Source organism: Choristoneura fumiferana, chromosome 6, assembly GCF_025370935.1.
Source record: "Choristoneura fumiferana chromosome 6, NRCan_CFum_1, whole genome shotgun sequence".
NCBI lineage: Eukaryota > Metazoa > Arthropoda > Insecta > Lepidoptera > Tortricidae > Choristoneura > Choristoneura fumiferana.
In genome coordinates, this window is record NC_133477.1 from 18787185 (window position 1) to 18802736 (window position 15552).

General features: G+C 34.8%; 1 protein-coding gene across 1 annotated transcript; it reads right to left on the reverse strand.

The window, feature by feature from the left end:
* Window positions 1–653: 653 nt before the first annotated feature.
* LOC141428509 (sulfotransferase 1C4-like) lies at window positions 654–11941 on the reverse strand. Its single transcript, XM_074088502.1, has 3 exons — window positions 11795–11941; window positions 3315–3449; window positions 654–757 (listed from the first exon to the last, which is right to left on the reverse strand). The coding sequence occupies exons 1-3, from the start codon at window positions 11874–11876 to the stop codon at window positions 654–656; spliced, it is 321 nt and encodes a 106-aa protein (XP_073944603.1). The 5' UTR covers window positions 11877–11941.
* Window positions 11942–15552: the final 3611 nt, after the last annotated feature.

Sequence of the window (15552 nt, forward strand, 5' to 3'; positions counted from 1 at the left end):
AAGACAATTTATTATATAGAGTATAAGCAGCCAGTTAAAATTACGTGCGGTAAAGTGAAAAAACAGAAATACTCAAAAGAGAATGAAAATAAATACAAAAATTATTCACATTAAATCCAACATAAAACAAATAAAACATAAATAAAAGCGGACACAGTGTCGCCTCAGGTGTCAGTGTCAAGCCAAATTTCTTTAACCTCTCCCTGAACGATGCGCTATGTAAACAACGGTGTAAATTTCGGTTCTCTAGCAAATCGGGCCAAATTGTTGTATAGACAATGTTCTAGTGATGTCATTCAACGTTGTTTTACGGCTGATAATTATGACAGCCCCGCTATCCTTGGAATTCACTGAATTCTCATGAGATTACTTAATCAATTATTTCGTGATCTTCATTTGTTACGTCGTAAGAACGTTACGGTGTACGAAATTTCACCTCTAGATTTTGCGGTTTTGGTTTCGGGATTTGACAAGCATTTATCATCATCCTAATTGCAATAAAAATTGGCCTTAGATTAGCCTAGCAAAAAATTATCCTGATCCAATACCAAACAGTAGGATATTTTGTGTAAAAAATTGTATGAAAACATTATTTACTTGAGAAAGGCGTCATGAAGGTTCGCTGCCAATCCAATGATGGTTGAAAAAATTACTTACTCTAGCATTGGGAATCTTTCGTGTAATGGTTTTTCTCTAGCTGTTTCGTAGTCCAGATGATTTTCTAGGAGCCAGACCATTTCTTGTGTCCACGTTGTGCCTGTAAAGAGAGAAACATGGCTTAGGACAAAACTTATTTGCTTACACGAAGAAAAATCTCCACTTTTTTATATATTTGTTTGCTTTGTTACTTTGCAACAACAGTGGCTGCGGTTGCGGTTATAAGGTAGCAAGACAAAACGTTGTAGTTTATTTACAGGACAAGATTCTTTAGAATATTGAACTATCCAACCAATTATAATTCTCAAATTCTGTTTTCGTGCACGCTTTTAAGTTTAAAAGCGTGGAATCGGTTACTGATATCAGGAGGGCACAGTCGGTTGCCACCCTGAGGAGTCGCTTATGGGCGTATTGGCTGGACGATTCCTTCTGGAGGAAATTGTTGTGTTAGACTTGTGTGTTTGTGTACATCTATACACAAGAGCGAGGCGAGGTAAATAAAGCGTTTCTTTCTATTAGAGAAGTTCCCTGCCGGCCGCGCGGCCGCGTTAGGTATTCGTTTGGGATATTGCTGTCTTTATCGCTCGTGACATAAGCGCTCGCAGCCGTCCCCCCCATGCCTTCCGCAACGACGTCCGTAATTTATATCGAGATAGGCATTTCAAGATTTGAGCGGTTGAATTTTGGGTTTCGTTGTCCTCATATTATACGAAAAGTATAGCACAGATATCAATGATATTTTACAATCAAGATATTCATTATATTTTCTATGCCTGTGGTTTTTTAGATTTTTGTAAAAATGCTTTATTAGTCTGTAATTCTCGTGCAAAGTTGACATCTTTTTTTTGTCGACTTTTGAGCTCCTGTCATTCTGATATTACACATTTATATGAAAATCTGAAAAACCACAGGCATAGATAATTACGTCTAGTCCATACTTACGAAATTTCATCTATTTCTGTTGCCTAGTTTTCAAATGAGACCGGACTACGTTTGTATGGAGAATGGAACGAAGAGACTTCTCTTAATGAAAAACAAATTCATCGTAACGGGAACACCCAAATACTCCGAAATATTTTATTCCGAATTTGCTAATTCCGATTTTACAAAACTCCGATTTTCACAATTCCTAAGACATATAATTCCGATTACTTAAAAACACGAAATTTATTTTTCCGAATTTCAAAATATCGATTTTTTTAATATCCGATTTTTAAAATTCCGAAGAATGAAAAGCACGAAATGTTATTGGCCCGAAGTACAGTATTCCGATTATCAATTTTCCGAAATGACATCGCTAATTCGGAAATATGACATTCGGCAAAATAAACTTCGTGGTTTTAATAATCGGAATCTTGATTTTGAATCTCGAATTAATATCAATCAATTTAGATAAATTGACCTGCATACTTAGGTTAGGTTAGGTTAAAATTGCGACAAGGTGCGAAGCGTCATAACTGCGCGGAATAGGAGCTCCGCAGAAAATCAATAACAGTAAATACTGTTTTAGGCCAATCTAACCTACATAGCTTAAGTTAATAAGTCGGGATTTATTATTGATCGGTGTAATGATATTCGGAATTTTTAAAATCGGTATTTTAGTAATCGGAATTCGTATTTTTGATATTTCGGATTATTATTGAGTCGGACTTCTTATTGTTCGGCTATTAAAATTCGGAATTTTGAAAATCGTAATTTTAAACATTAGGTATTTTTAATTTTCGGATTTATAAAAATCGGAGTTATGAAGAATCGGAATAGTCATATTAGGAGTTTTAAAACATTCGGAATTATAAAAATCGGTATTTTGAAGTTCGTCATTCCGACTTTCAGAATTTCGTTTTTCGTATTTATGTAGTGTACCCCATCGTAACACATCCTCGTACATTATTGGTGGAAACGCATCTTTAGACAAAACAATACAATACTATGTAATAAAATGTAATAAAATCCATCCGGAGTAATCTAACGCAAAAAAAAACGAGTATTAGTAACATTGCGTCAGTAGTTAACACAGCACTTTTTTAAGTACGTAAGTATTAACGATCATATCAGTAACCAAAGATAATGGTATGACTGACTTATCAATAATGTTTTCGGTCTGTCACGCTAAATCGTCGATACATAATGGAAATAGAGACGTCATAGCTAAAAGAAAATAAAGTTTCATTTAGGAATTTGAAGGTAGTTTAAGAAAAAGCTTTTACCAGGAATTCTGCGGCGCAAAATAAAAAATTGCCGAGGGTACTGCGCTCGTCGGTTATCTGATTATCCGTTTAAAAGTCCGCAAAAAAGCCTAATTTCGTTAAAAATCCTGAGAAATTATCGCAATCTCAGGCAGCTGATCTGACCTTCTTAAATTATGTGCAATAACAAAACTCAAAATTATTCACCAACCGAATTCTCGCGTCTTATAACGCCAAAACAAGACGTAATTTCGACAAATTATTAAGTAATTGAAATAGCATGGCAAAACAAGACATAATTTCGACAAATTACTAAGTAATTGAAATATTCCGACGTAAAATCAGCCAGAGAACATTGGCGTATCTTCCGCATAGTGTGCTTAGCGACTTATAGTTTCAACGATACGTCTGTATCAGTAGCAATCAATCATAAAGCGTTTGTTATCCTTATCCAACCATATCCTGTCTCACCTGATCTTGGAAATGTGACAACCCATATGTCGTCAGGCCTGACTTCTAGGTTATAAATGGCCTCAGCATGCTTTTTGAAGGCGCCGGGCATGACGTAGCCTGCTTTCCCACATTTCACGAAAGATTTCGTGTAGCCTGGAAGAAGAAAAAAAAATAAGGAACAGGTTGCAAAAAACTTTAACTGCTAAAAAAACAGTGGTTAATAAATGTAATCAATCAATTAATTTTCCTACTGGGCCACTGTGAAATCTTATCATAGCAAGTAATTTGTTTCTAACAATGCTTATCTAATGACGTAAATAGCATATGATGAAAAAGTTCTATGATAGCCTAAAGAATCAAATTAGTGACTACCTACTTTTTAAATTTAAGAGCTACGCTCTGTTCGGTGAAGTAACCGCCATTCACGGTCTTCAGTCAGTTGTTTGACTTCCCGATACGACACGACACCCACTGTACTATACTATTTGTTAAATACTTAAAAAATATTGATGATGTCTTTCTCATCTTTTAGACTTTACTGATCATCTCAGTCCTTGATTTCTTATCGCTCATCTGATGGTCTTCATTCAACTTATAAAGACTATAATGGGGAATTCTCAAATAAGAAAGTTAACCCCTATTATCATCAACGCCTGTTAAGTTTATGTTAGTTAACTGTTATCAGACACCGACGCTTCTTTTTGTGACGCATCTCTAATTTTTTACAATATTTTACCTGTATTAAAATGATGTTGATATCATTTAAGTAAAATGAGTGAGTCTCATGGTAGTTTCATGTTCAAAAAAGCTTTCACCTACTTGCAAATCTTTATTTGTTCGCGTCAAATCTTGCAAGTCAAATTTTATCCACTTCTAACGATCGGATCTACTTAAAATTTGGTAATGATTAACAATTCCGATTACAATGCATTAAGCGGGCTTTAAAAGTTACGGTCAGAAATTAAACTTGTATTAACGACAAACTTTTTTACTAACACTTTAATTAGTACAGCATCATTAGCATTATTAATTATATCAGCCGTAGAAAGTCTACTGTTGGAAATATGTAGGCCTCCCCTATAGACCTCTAGTTGTTTCGGTTGGAAGTGACCTGCGTCCACCGTGAACCTGCGGCTTTGGTCATCCATCCGTCTCGTTGTGGACATCCTACGCTGCGCTTGCGATGCACGATCTCCATTCGAGAACTTTTCGACCCCAACGGCCAAATTCTGTTCTCCGTGCTATATGACCTGCCCGTTGCTACTTTTAACGAGGTATATAATTAGCTTGGCGCGCTTTATTTTAATTACGTTGTTATATATTTTGTCTTTCATATTATTGATAATGTTAATTTTTGATTTTCGAATTTCACCCTCTTTGCGGGTTTTCCATCTTTATATTTATTTTGTTAGTACTTTTAATCTGCTGACCTTTTCAACGTTTCGCATCGCTATACATATGTAATTTCACTAGAGAATTGGCTACACCTACGAGACAGGCTGTGCCTAGTGTAGGGGCCAGTGCGTTGCTCTTTTAAAGTTTGCATGTACGCAATTTTCATTTAGTTCTCTATATGTTAAGGTCTAAAATATATGTATATATTGTGTAAGTCAATAAATACTTTAAAACTGTACGAACCTTTGCACTCCGTTTTAAGCACATAATTACTGGACGAGTTCATATTTCCTAGTACATTAGCACTTAATTTATACTCGTATTACTGATAATATACTCATAAACTTATCTGGAAGTTGATCACCGAAGCAACAATAATACGTCAATATTAATTCATTTATCGTTGATCATCCATATCACTGATAAAATAGTTATATTAAACAGCTTAAGTGTTAATGTACTCTAATAACATGTTATTCACGTTAAACATATTATACAACAACAAACTAGCTTAACCCCACGGCTTCGCTCCCATGAACCATCAAATATTTGAATTGAATTATCAAATTTCACTTCGATACCCTGGGTCCATTGGGCCCTTGGTCTATAGACTCTTAAAAGGTTAACAAAAGCATCTGGTTGACACAACTGGAGACCAAAGGAAACTACCTAGTAGTTGAACTACCTTGTATTTATTTAAAGGTGTACTGCCATTTCGGCAAAATATTTTTCGCCAAATTTCACTTCCCAACAACTTATCGCAGTTTCATTTCCCAAACGAATCTTTAGCATATTCACATTTTGCATTTTATTCATTTGGCATAATTTTACATTGTCAAGTTTTATTATGACAAACGTTTATTAAGCAAATGTTTTCTTTTGGCTAATATTATATTCCAAAAAAATTTTTGTACAAAATGACACTTCGCACACGAACCAACCACAGAAACCAACTGCTACCAGAAAAGTAGGTTAGGTTAGATTAGAACTGCGTCCCTCACAGAATCGAACTGCTATCAGAAAAGTAGGTTAGGTTAGGTTAGAACTGCGTCCCCCACAGAAACGATCTGCTACCAGAAAATTAGGTTATTATGGCATGCCATATTTTGCGAAGAGTGCTTTATGCCAAACGATACATTTGACTAAATAATACTTGGTAATATGAAACATGACTAAGTAATTCTTTTTGAAACAATAATTTGCCAAAAATAATTTACTAACTGTAAAATTGCGATAAGTGGTTTTTAGCAAATGATTTTTTGCCAAATGATAATATTTTGGGATGTGATACTTTGGGAAAAGTTTTTTGCCCATACATTAGTAATCCTTATTTATATAAGTTATAAGTAGTTGATTTTTGAGCAATAGTTTTTGTTTTCGTTGTGTTGTATTTGTTGCGTGACATTTAGATATGTGTGTGATGTTTTCAGTTCAACTGCACTAGAAAATAGGTCGGATTATCCATTTATAAACTGTTGTTATCTTATTGATAATTTATTGTTATTATCACGGGCATAAAAATTTCATGTTAATGCAATTTAATCCATATCTTAAGCTCGCGTGCTACACACTTCAATAAAAGCCCATAACATTTTGACATTTATTAGAGGTATCCACGTCAGTTGCATTGCAAGCAATTGCGTATACCTACTGCAGAAACACGAATATAATTTTTAATTTGTCATGATTTTTTTCGTTTCAATATTCAAAGTGTACCGAGGGTGCTACGTTCACCTAAAATTGTGATAAAAACTACTTACAAGGTTGTCCAGACCCATACATTTGTTGAAATATTACACATTAATTATAAAATTTATCATATATACCGCCATAGAGAGCCTAAATAAACACACAAATTCCACTTCACCAGTTTAAATTCTACGAATGTTGAAACTCAAACCTTTTCCTATTATATTGTATATTATTTGCGTTTTATGACAGATAAATAGTTTTATTCAAGGCTAGATTGCTAAATCTTATCTGATAGTCACATTAATCATTCTTCATGATAAGATTCATTACATAGGATAAAATTCCAAAATGAGCAAGATTATATCTTTGGACCGTGCTTTGATAGTTAAAGTAAGACGGCATTCACATGTAGGGTCACGTGTCCAACAATGAAGTTTAGGTACACAGTGAAACATTGCGATATTTCTAAAGTGCCACCTTGCCAGATCGTGCACTATATCGCGTAACGATACCCTTGAGAACCCCCCACTATACTCCAGTTTTCATTGGCCTCACGTGGATGAACACGTGTCTACGGAGCTTTTTCAGTATAATTGATACGAAATTAACAATTTTAAAGTTTTTTGTAGATTTTTCATTAAATTATGGTTGTAAATTCAATATATTTGATACTTTTTTATATTAAACATATTTCGTAGATTATCGTGGACTAGATCAAGTGTTAAAGTGGCACAATTTAGTAGGCAAAATTTTGAGGTTGATATAAAATACCATAGGTAATCCACAATGAAACATTTACGCATGGGACACACCTAATAAGACTCATTAAAGTTAAAGTAATTTAAGCTGTTTGATTATATTCGTGCGTTTTTTTAATAACCTTTTACATAAATACGTCCCAAAATTATGAAACAGATTGTATAAGTTTTCATGTTTCATTGTTAAATATGTAGTGTTTCATTCTGTACACCACTGTGGACACAGTGAAAAAAAAACCATTTTTTACTTTTTATTTTTTTGATGACTTACTACACATTTTTAAAGAATACTGTATATGTCACGCGATACCCAATAAAATTACCTAATTACAGTAAAAAAATCAGACTTGTCATGTCAAAACAAGAGATTTATGAGATTTTGAATTTTATGTGTTTCATTGGTGAAATCTTGACCCTACTTCCTTTTTAACCAATAGCCGTCAAAAATTTTCATCATTATCATGAATCATATCAGCAGCAGGAGACCCACTGTTGTACATAGCCTCCCCCATATACCTCCTGTTACTTCGGTTGTAAGCGGCTGGCATCTACCATTTCGTTTTAAGTACGCCATGCATCCATCTCGTTGGTGCCCGTACTTCATGTCTTACTATTATTACCTTTCTAGTTGGTAGTTACTCATCTGATCTGATGTATACTTTTATTCGTCAAGCTTTGCTGACTTTGGGGCTGAGGAGCTGTTTCACCATCCCTTGATTAGTGTGTGTTGTGTGGCGGTTAGGTGTGATGCCGTCTCTATTTGTTTTGTTCGAATAGACGGAGACGGCATCACATTTAACCGTCGGTTAACGCTAATCAATGGATGGTGAAACAGCCCCTAAATCAATTGGTATCACATGTCCCGTGATTTATTTGTTATGATATCGCCTAGCGTACCTACGTAGCAAGAGTCTAAGACTGGTGTGTGTTGCCAGTGATGACTTATGGCTTTAAGTGTGGTCTTTGACTACTGGTCTCTTCAAGAGGCTTACTAGACTTAATGAGCTATGGAGAGAGCTATGCTTGAAGTTTATTTGCGCGATACAATCAAAATACGGAAATTTACCGAAAAACTAGTCACTGACATAGTGCGAAAAAAAAGCATGTTGAAATAACAATGAGCGGGCCAAAACACTTGAAGAATAGATTGGGGGAGCAAAGTCCTTGAGTGATGTCCACGATAAGTGCGGTGGTGGCCTAGTGGTTTGACCTATCGCCTCTCAAGCAGAGGGTCGTGGGTTCAAACCCCGGCCCGCATTGAGTTTTTCGAAATTCATGTACTGAATTACATTTGAAATTTACCACGAGCTTTGCGGTGAAGGAAAACATCGTGAGGAAACCTGCACAAACGAAAGCGTGAGCGTGCGTGCGAAGTTCCCAATCCGCACTGGGCCCGCGTGGAAACTACGGCCCATGCCCTCTTGTTCTGAGGGGAGGCCTGTGCCCAGCAGTGGGACGTATAAAGGCTGGGATGGATGGATGGATGGTCCACGAACCGGAAGACGAAACGTTGACAAGTGGCCCACTTGGTGGACTGACGACAATGCGAAATTTATGGGCAATCAGTGGATACAAGTGGCGAGATGTCGTTCATTGTGGCGTTCTAAATGAGAGGTCTTTGTTCATCAGTGGACGTCTTCTGGCTGATGATGATGGAGTTGCTTAGAGTTCCATATGTCCCGTTAATAAACAAAGTTCTAGGATCTTTTGTATCTAGTTATTATGTGACCCAAAAATATGAATGTATTTTTAAAAATAAATTGATTTTGAATTCGTGCACATTGCAGCGGAAAATAAAATAAAAATTGAATGCGATGATCATGAGTTAAACTGTTTAAATCTTAGTTTTGATAATAAAGTAAAACAAAAAATTGGCTTGTTCTTTATAACGTAGAAATTGTACAAAATCCTTTCTTAGTGCATCTCTGTGATAGTCAAGAATTAGGTTTTTAATTACTTTCCACAAATCGAAACCGACTTTGTACAAAAATTACATCGATTTATGTTAAAATAAGACAAGACTGGTTTTGTGTTTATTTATCTGGTATTGAGAGCAAGTTGGAGTGAGATTTACTATCTTACAACCACGCTTTTGCACTATCTCTTTTGATAAACAGATAACTCTGCACATATATAAATAGTCAGTAATAAACTCTCGTGTTGTTATGTATAGGTTCTTTCTATCTTTGGTAAATTTCTCAAGATTTTGGAAAATAAGCTTTAACTCTTAAAAGAGACTTTAATGTTTTGTATTTTGTTTGTTTTTGTGTCTTATTTTTATCCTGACTCCTATAGTCTGAATACTCATGACTACTATTTACTTGTGAAACCTAAAAGCACATAGGTTAATTTCAATCCCGATATTCCTACAAGATCGAGATAAAATGTCAAAATCTAAGCCGCTGGGCGTAGAGTCTTGAAATTTGGTAGTTATCACTGGGTTTTTTACAGGCGAAAGTTAACAGCTAATTGACATAATAAATACAAAAATTGGGAAGCAGTGCTTAGTTCGTTAATGATCATACGAATAATTTAACTACAATGTATAGAATTTAAAATAATGAATTTTGCGTCTTTAACACCGTGTCCGCGCTACAGTTTACATGCTTTTTACATGAATATTATTATTAGGTACTTAAATAGTACTTACTTAAATCTTTGACACGTTTGTCTTAATAGCTTACATTATTATTGTCTAGCACGACACTACTACGTACAGTCACCAGCATTAATATCTGCCACAGCGGAGCGTGCAAAAATATCTGACACGTCCTTCCGGCCCTAGAAATAGAGTCGTATCAGATATTTATGCACGCTTGTTGTGTCAGATATTGGTGCTGGTGCCTGTACCTACCCCTACTTTATAAGTACAAAACATAGGTACCTATGTAATCAAATATTTGCTTGCATTATATAACTACTGAAAAAGCCGTGATAACCTAGTGGTTTGGTTTTTGTTTTTATATTATTTATTTTTGTTAAATATGCCTTCTAGCAGATAATTATGGGTACAAATCAGACTAACCTTTGAATTTTTCGTAATGTAAAAGGCTACTTACGCACTATGCGGTTAGCCGCGCGGTTTCAGCACACCGTCTCTTTCTCAACCGATACTCTGAAAAGGGATGGCGCGCTTATACCGCGCGGCTAACTGCAAAGTGCGTTCTTGCACAAAGGTTGTTAAGCTTAATATTCGCTTGTTTAGGTATTGTAAAAGGCCCAATCAAAACATTCGAATACATGACACTATAAAGGAATTTAAAAAAATGGTTTCAAAGCTCTGTCTCTCTATAGACAATAAGTTTATAATGGGTATTATTTAAAAATATTGTGTGCAAAAGTGAAATTTTAAATGCATTTTATCTATTAGTATGAACCTGTGTTCTCTGTACTGCTTACTATGTTGGTGTGCAATAAAGAGTTATTGTATTGTATTGTATTGTAGTCCTGTGTGGTATCGTACAAAAGTTTTGTATGCAGCAGTAAACAGTTTATCTGTAAGATCTCTAATCTTTATTAGTTAGGTAACGTTTATTTACGTCACTTTGAGTAATAAATAACTGACTTCAAAACTTCGTTTGACGACCGGATAGCCAAGTGATTAGAGAACCTGACTACGAAGCTTGAGGTTCCGGGTTTGATTCGCGGCCGGGGCAGATATTTGTATGAATAATACGAATGTTTGTTCTCGGGTCTTGGATGTTCAATATAATGTATTTTAGATTTATTATAGTTTTAGCTTATTTAATTTTATTGTACCTAATATACCTTTTTTTTAGTTGGACCTGTTTTGTTCTGGAAATAAATAAACACGAAATATTAGTACCTACGATGCCAAAAAAAGAAGTATGCGTTTATCTATACAAGTATGTTTATCCGTTGCCTAGTATCTATAGTACAAGCTTTGCTTAGTTTGAGACTAGGTCAATTGGTGTCAAGTGTCCCATGATATTTATTTATGTATCCCATGATATTTATTTAAAAAACGATGAAGTTCTCAATTCGTCTTTTTTTATTACCGTATTAGCCAACTTTAAATGTTTTAGAGCGGAAATAAAACTTAGAGATAAAATTTGTTGCTACAGTGTTTGGAATAGAAAACAAAAATATGTGACAGATATCTTTAAAACGCTAAAACCGCCCGTTTTTCCCGCCTTATGATTTGTAATATTGTTGTATATGAAATATTTGTATTGTAATTTATTTACATTTTTGCTAATTTGTCGTTATAATTTTACAAAAAAAAAATTAAAATGTTGATTTTTACTGACTTTCCTGGCACCCCAAATTTACTAATGCTTGATAAACGTTAGATGGCGAACTGACATAATGTTGTATAAAAATACTTTCGTTAATTTGATATTTAAAAACCAAAAAGCAAACTAATAAGTTTTTGCTAACTTAAGTTTAACTTTTGTTGATTATACTTGAATTGGAATCCAAACTACGCTTTTATACAAATTTCAAGACAATCTGACTACTGGAAGTGAAACAGAATTAATTTGCAAGATTAGAAATAAACAAAATATGATCTAAAGTTAAAAAAAAAATAACAAACTTGGCAGTAAAAAAAATCGTAGACGACGTTATTTACTATTAATTACTTCTTAACACACACACACACACACACACAAACACTATCACTTTACCCACCTAATAAGCACTTTTTTATAACTTTCTCTTCTTCCGGGGTGACGTTCTCCATCTCATAAGGTAATTCCATCCATGGAGCCATTTTGAAAAATTCCGTAATTATATTTTATAAATTAAAACTGAACTCATCCGTTACTATTAACGATGTGTTCGATACTGTTTGGGCGTTTGGATTCGGCACGTATTTCAATATTCCATAATCTAATCATTTGCGGATCGATGCAGCGCCATAGATAACGCATTGTTGTATGAGTCAAGTGTTCTACGAGTTAAAACTGACTGGGCTACGCATAGAGACGGTGATAATGATGAATCTGATAGACCAGGTGGGAGACCCACCTATTACTCAGTCACCTATTACAGATAATGTATTTTTAAACTCAAGTTAATTTTACTACTTTTATACATAAGTTTGCTTCGTAAATTCGACGACCAGATGGCCTAGTGGTTAGAGAACCTGACTACGAAGCTTGAGGTCCCGGGTTCGATTCCCGTGTCGGGGCAGATATTTTTATGAAAAATACGAATGTTTGTTCTCGGGTCTTGGTGTTTAATATGTATTTAAGTATGTATCTATCTATATAATTATATTTATCCGTTGCTTAGTACCCATAACACAAGCTTTGCTAAGCTTACTTTGGGACTAGGTCAATTGGTGTGAATTGTCCCGTGATATTTATTTATTTATTTATTATTATTAAATTATATAACCGTTTTGAAATGACGAACCTGACTTTGAGGTTAGAGAACCTAACTATGAAGCTTGAGTTCCCGGGTTCGATAACCAGTCGGGGCAGAATGAAAAATACAAATGCTTGTTCTAGAGTCTAAGGTGTTTAATATGGATTAAAGTATGTTTATCCGTTGCGTATCGTACCGTCCCTCTCTCTCTTTCTCGTATTAAATAATATTAACGTCAGCGGGACGGTAAGATACGAAGTTCGAATTTGGACTTCGTAGTAGAGCCGGGTCGTGCATTATTGTCGTTCATTCTGAGTCGATAAATAGTGGTCGTACACTAACCACACCCAGGCGAAGTGGACGAGCAGTGTTCGCTTCCCACAGTATTCAACATCATATTTAAGTGATCACTTTTGTACCTTGTCGCTTTCAGTCGGTACACAATTTCGTATGGCTTTTCAAATATGACGTTAAAATGACAAGATACAAAAGTGATCACTTATTTATGATGTTGGCTGTACACATAAGAAAGAAAGAAAGAAAGAAAATACATTTATTTAACGCCATAAAACAAACATAGGAACAAACATAGAACAAATAAAGACATACATGACGCTAAACAGGTCCCACTCAGCATAATGCCACACACATAACACTAGCTTTGCTTGATTTGGGACTATGGTGTCAAGAGCCCCATGATATTTATTAATTAAAACAGCGTGTATCTTTATTACAAACACAAACTTCCCCTCCTTCCTTCGCCCTTTTCAACAGTGGACTTCTTCCGACTGATGATGATGATGATGATGATAATGATGATGATGATGATGATGATTATGATGATGATGACAAACTGTAAGGGTAGTTTGTAAGGGTCCTAATAGATCTTTGTTAATAATGCAATGCATGTCATAATATGCAATAGCTGAATGCGGTTCCTAATGCCGTGTGCTTGCAAGCAGATGGGTGTCAGTAAGTGACGAATGTTTGAGGTCTGCATCTGCATCTGGTGATTAATGTTTTATTATTTACTGCTTGAGTTATTCTGTATGTACGGTCGGTTCCCTAACTTATATATCCACTTTTTCACACTAGTTGCATAGAAAAGTGGATACTTATCCTCGTAAGCCCTGACTTTTTTTATCATACATAGTTCTACAGACCGAGCCGAGAATTCAAAGTTTTGTGATTTTGGAAATTACTTACTTAAACATAAAGTTCATATTTCATTAAAAAAATTACTCCATCAAGTACATTAAGCGGTTATTCTTACAATTGATTTATACGTTGTGAAGTACACGAGGACTTACGAGGTTATGCTAGGACACCGACTGTACATGGAGTCTATAAAGTTCAATGCTTTAGCTTTACCATTATACTGTGTAATTTCATTGAGGAAGTGAAATTTTAAAGTCATTTTATGCTCAAAGTTCAACTAATAAATATTTTATTTTAAAATACGGCATTTTTTCTTATAAAATTAATTAGCATGCAATGTACTTAACACTGCATGATCTCACTACTTTATTTTTATTCGAACTGTTGCACTTGCTGACGTGAGTCTTAAGCCTTAAATGTTACGAATAATGTTTTTCTTTCGTTCCTACAAATGCAACGGCGTTTTGTATCGAAGGCCAAGATCCAACGAATCAGTTCCCTAAATTAGCAGGTAAATTAGCATTTCGGCCATCAAATGTATCAGAGCGGTCAAGGCTTCTAATACTCATATTTAGCGTAATTTAGTCATTGGCTGGTATTAACGGAAATAAGTTTTAAAAAATATACCTATCCAATACAGGCTTTTTTTGCTGACTGTACTTTTTATCTGTACTTGCATTGTCATTCCAAGCCTTCAAGTGTGTTTCTATATAAATATTAAGCTGCGGCTTGCTTTTCTCAATTTGGTGACTTTGCGCCATTTTAAAACGCTTTTCACAAGCTATTTACTCTACTTAAAAACTACAGTATACAATTAAATACTTAAAATACAACAAAAAATAATAATAATATAATACAGGGATGTATGGGGTCCCTTAGTTACAAAACTAAACACTAACTATTATCTACGTTCAGTGGAAGTGTAGACTGCTTCCACTGTCATAAATAAAAAAAATAGTAGTTGCTAATTAATTTCGACCAACTTACAGTAGTCGGATTGACTTGGAATTCGGCTTACTTATGTTAATTGCGTGACGTGCAATAATCTGGTAGTGACGTCCTGGTAGTCCGGCCAGGATCGTCTCCGCAGGGCGGAACTCTTCAACGGTTAATGGAATTGACTTGAAATTTAGTATCTATGCAAATGTAGATTGGGTGACAATGCTAGTAAAGCGAGCAAAAAAGCTGTAGCAAAAAAAGCTTTTACCAAAAAGTTATGTTAACTTGACTTTTAACTACTTATGTACCTACGTTTATTTACTTTATACCTGTCGGCTTTGAGACCCTCATAGGTATCTTTTTTTTATTATTCGATTGGATGGCAAACGAGCAAGTGGGTCTCCTACTATACCTACTACTATACGCCCCATAGACGCACACACTCTTAAAAAATATAGGTCAAATCTCTAGTCCACTACACCAACATAATGTTTATTATTGTCTTATATTCAATAAAATATAATTAAGATTTTTTTTAAACTACTCATAGTTTCATTAATAATTTATGAATTTGTGCTATGGTGTGAAAAATTCATAAACAAGAAACACAATCTTATCCGATGTATGTAATCATAGCTATATAATTAAAAGCCCTGAGTTCCATACGTCAATGAAATCATTAATGAGTCATTTATATTTACTTTAGTACAGTCGAACTGAAGTGCAAATATATCTAATGAATCATGGTGATTTAGATAGCGAGTGCAGCCTAAAACTGAAATGAAACGTAATGACAATATTTATCAAGTCGATGAAGCAAAACTAGTAATTTAATAATAAGTATAAAGGTAAAGTATAGTTTAATCAGACCCTTGCTGGTAGCATGGTGTACGGTTGTGTTGCTCTGAAGATGAGCTCTGGTTGAGTTCGAAACGCGTCATTGTAGTGAGATGGTGGTGATAGATGGGTTTGTGTGATTT